At 55.5% G+C, this 4058-nt stretch overlaps 1 protein-coding gene across 1 annotated transcript; it reads left to right on the top strand.

The window, feature by feature from the left end:
* The first annotated feature begins 470 nt into the window (after positions 1-470).
* Positions 471-2016, top strand: RXFP3 (relaxin family peptide receptor 3). The gene has a single exon (XM_036884968.2). The coding sequence runs from the start codon at positions 486-488 to the stop codon at positions 1896-1898; it is 1413 nt and encodes a 470-aa protein (XP_036740863.2). The 5' UTR covers positions 471-485; the 3' UTR covers positions 1899-2016.
* The last annotated feature ends 2042 nt before the right edge of the window (positions 2017-4058 follow it).

The following is a 4058-nucleotide window of genomic DNA, read 5'->3' as shown; positions in this document are numbered from 1 at the left end:
TAGGCGGCACAGGCGACGTCGAAAGAACTCCAGAGTGTCGGAGCGCGGTACACGGAACTCTCCTATCTTCTTCCTTCAAAGGACGGAAACCTCGTCGGAAGCAGCTGCAGAGGAAACGGAGAAGGTATTTGAGAAAGAAAGAGCTGGCCCCCAAGAGTACTCCTGAGCGGCAGGGTGGGTGTGCGCCAGAGCCCGAGTGACAGCGGGAAACGCAGAGGCGGGGACATCTGAGCCGTACAGTAGGGAACCCAGGACCCCGGCCTTGGCGCGAGAACTCCAGGACGCCAGGCGCCCGCCTTGGGAGCTGGGCTCCTGAGCTCCCCCACCCGCCTCCAGAACAGACGCGGAGCGCAACGCTCGTGGCGCCCAGTTCATAGACTTTGCTGCTGTGAAAGCGCTCATTCACGTCCTGCGCCCGCGTCCCGGTTCTGAAGCCCCTGCGAGCTGCTTTTGTCCCCCGGACCGTGACCTGGACGCACCTGCCCATGCAGGTGGCCGCTGCGACCACCAAAGCCACCATGAATAAGGCTGCTGGCCGGGACGAGCACTCAGAACCCTTCAGTCTGATCCCTTACTTTCTGCAGGCAGCCAACACGAGCGGCAATGCGTCGCTTCAGCTGCAGGACTTGTGGTGGGAGCTGGGGCTGGAGTTGCCGGATGGCGCGGCGCCAGGGCATCGCCCTGGCAGCGGCGGGGCAGACAGCGCAGACCCCGAGGCCCGGGTGCGGATCCTCATCAGCGTGGTGTACTGGGTGGTTTGCGCGTTGGGGCTGACGGGCAACCTGCTGGTGCTCTATCTGATGAAAAGTAAGCAGTGCTGGCGCAAGTCTTCTATCGATCTCTTTGTCACCAACCTGGCGCTGACGGACTTTCAGTTCGTGCTCACCCTGCCCTTCTGGGCGGTGGAAAACGCTCTCGACTTCAGATGGCCCTTTGGCAAGGCCATGTGTAAGATCGTATCCATCGTGACGTCCATGAACATGTATGCCAGCGTTTTCTTCCTCACCTCCATGAGCATGGCACGCTACCACTCGGTGGCCTCGGCTCTCAAGAGCCACCGGACCCGAGGTCACGGCCGAGGCGACTGCTGCGGTTGGAGCCTGGGGGACAGCTGCTGCTTCTCGGCCAAAGCACTGTGCATACTGATCTGGGCCTCAGCTGTGCTGGCCTCCCTGCCCAACGCCATGTTCTCCACCACGATCAAGGTGATGGGTGAGGAGCTGTGCCTGGTGCGCTTCCCGGACAAGTTGTTGGGGGGCGACAGGCAGTTCTGGCTGGGCCTCTACCATTTGCAAAAGGTGCTGCTAGGCTTCGTGCTTCCACTGAGCACCATCAGCCTGTGCTACCTGCTGCTGGTGCGCTTCATCTCCTACCGGCGTGTGGCAGGGACTGAAGGAGCCGCCTCAGCAGCTGCGGGAGGCCTGGCCCGAGTCAGCGCCCAGAGAAGGTCCAAGGTCACTAAGTCAGTGACCATCGTGGTCCTAGCCTTCTTCCTGTGTTGGCTGCCCAACCAGGCGCTCACCACCTGGAGTATCCTCATCAAGTTTAACGTGGTGCCCTTCAGCCAAGAGTACTTCTTGTGTCAGGTATACGCGTTCCCGGTGAGCGTGTGCCTGGCTCACTCTAACAGCTGTCTCAACCCCATCCTCTACTGCCTCATGCGCCGCGAGTTCCGCAAAACGCTCAAGAGCCTGCTGTGGTGCATCGCGTCGCCTTCTCTCACCAGCACGCGCCCTTTCACCGCCACCACTAAGCCGGAGCCTGAGGATCAGGGGCTGCAGGCCTTGGCTCCTCTCCCCCCGGCGGCCGCGGAGCCGAAGCTGCTTTACTACCCGCCTGGCGTGGTGGTCTACAGTGGGGGCCGCTACGACCTGCTGCCCAGCGACTCTGCCCACTGACGGAGGCCCAGGGGGCGCAGTCACCGCAAAGTGGCCTTACCGGGAGGCCCGGGGAAAGAGGAGAAACGATCAGGGGATGCTGGGGGCCCTTCCAGACCGAGGGTAGGATGAACGAACGAGGAGGGAGAAGCGCAAAGGAGCCGCGTGGAGAGGACAGGCTGCGAAACCAGGCGGAGAGAGGAAGCTGGCAAAGGGGCTGAGATCAGCTCCGCAGGGCCAGGCTGTGAGGCTCCTTCCTACTTCCTCCACACACACCCCTGCCTCTCCTTGCACTGCCAACGCTGGGCGGTGTGCGGGCGTCCAGAAGCGGAGGAAGACATGGGCAGTGTAGTGGGACTGGGGCACAAACAGTGCGGCTAAGCCAAGTGGTATCAGACAACGGAATGAATTTATTCCTGCGACTTTTCTGGAGCTCTTGAAAGGGTACTTGCGGCGCGTCCAGCCGGGAGAAAGGCCCACAGAGCCTTTCCTTTGGGCCTTGGCTCCCAAGATTACCGCAGCACGAACGTCTGACTTGTTGCGTGGCTGCTCCACGAGCCTAGGTTCTGGGGACAAGAAACTTTTTTTAAGTTGGAAGAAAAGCACTGACAATCTTGGTCCGGCCCCAGCAGAAATATACCGTGAGAGAGACACTTTCCATGGGGCCACTGTATCGTTTATCATCCCTTCCAGGGCGAGTGGGCGCACGGGGAAGCGGACCGTGACTCTGCATTGCCTCTGCGCCCGGATGTCACCGGGAACAAAATACCAGTTTCCAGCGAGCAAAAGCAATTTGCTGGGGAGTGGAGTCACTGCAGGAGGGAGCACATGCGGTGTGATTTGAGGCCTGAGTAGAGAGACCGCTTCGGGCTACTGTCCCTAAAGGAAAAGGTGGGCTCACGCCCGAGCAGGAAGTGAGTGCACCGTGTTCTAGAAGCCTGGGCGTCCCAGTTTCGCTGACAGAGCGGTGGGTACCTGAAGACACCTGCTCTGGTATGCGCACTGCAGGTGAGCTGTTCCCAGCAGCAACCTAGGGCCGCTACTGGGGGTGGGGACTTTTCTGCTGCCTGCCCTCTCTCACTCTTTGGGAACTGGGATGCCCCTTTGCTTGATGCTCTGGACCAGCAAGTAGAGGGAGGGCTTCCCCACATTTTTTGTAGACTTAGATAGAAAATTAAGAGATGCTGTAGACTTGTGCAGGGGGGTCCTGGAAAAAAATTCCTAGAAGCTGGAGTCTGATTCTCAAGAGGACACACACGGTGGGAAAAGGAGTCTGCCCCAAAGGGAAGAGTACACAGCCCCTGTTCTGAGGGGATCACCAGAATTTCAGGGGCTGGGTTCTTTATTGCTCATAATATTGAGGAGAGGAGGTGGGGAATAAGAATTCCCATAGGACACTGTTTTAACCAAGTTCCACTTGTTCTAAGGAGTGCTCCACACCTTGAGCATGCATGATGAATTCTTCCTTAACCCAATGCAGTTGATGTGGCTATCGCTGAAGAGTGACACATTTCTCATGAGAACTCTGTTTTGCAGGTGATTAGTCCTTTCTTGAGGCTACTTAGAGAACAGGGATCAAACATCAATCTACCTATTCCTGTGCCACTTTTGATAGAGGTGCTGCTGTTCTCTTTGGGGACCTCGTTTGGGGTAAAAAAAAACCTACTGGTGTGGTTATTTTAGTACAATAAATAATTATTATTTTAAAATGTCTGCTTAAACAGCCTCAAACTGTAAATTGTTTTGTAACTTTGTTGGAAATTTCCTGTAGTGTCTGAGATCAAGGCTCAAAATGAGAGCTATGCAGTGCTGGCCTCCCTTATCCTGCTTTCCATAACACAACACAGTGCAATAACTCAATACTCATACTTGCTGCAAAAACTAAGGTTTCCTGATCTTTTCCATCCTAAGCAATCTTGAGAAGTTAGCTTTTTTAGAAAGCAGAGTAATGCTTTGTTTTAGCCAAATTAGTCTCTCTTGTCTTTTAGGAAGAAAACTTATTGATGCTGACATTGAATAGCAACTGTGCTAATAAAGATTGAACTCTAAGTCCCCCAACTCCCAAAATCAAAATACATGAACCAGTAAACACCCAGAAAGAACAAATAGTAGCAGTATTTCCACAGTACAATGTGGCAGTATATCCACATATAATGCTAATATCAGACTCTTCTTGAGAGG

This window comes from Manis pentadactyla, chromosome 2, assembly GCF_030020395.1.
Source record: "Manis pentadactyla isolate mManPen7 chromosome 2, mManPen7.hap1, whole genome shotgun sequence".
In the NCBI taxonomy this organism is placed as follows: Eukaryota; Metazoa; Chordata; class Mammalia; order Pholidota; family Manidae; genus Manis; species Manis pentadactyla.
The sequence above is the reverse complement of the archived record's forward strand: the minus strand, read 5'-3'. Positions and strand labels throughout refer to the sequence as shown.

Coding starts and splice junctions, on each gene's coding strand:
- RXFP3 (XM_036884968.2), top strand. CDS start 486: ATGCAGGTGGCCGCTGCGACCACCAAAGCCACCATGAATAAGGCTGCT.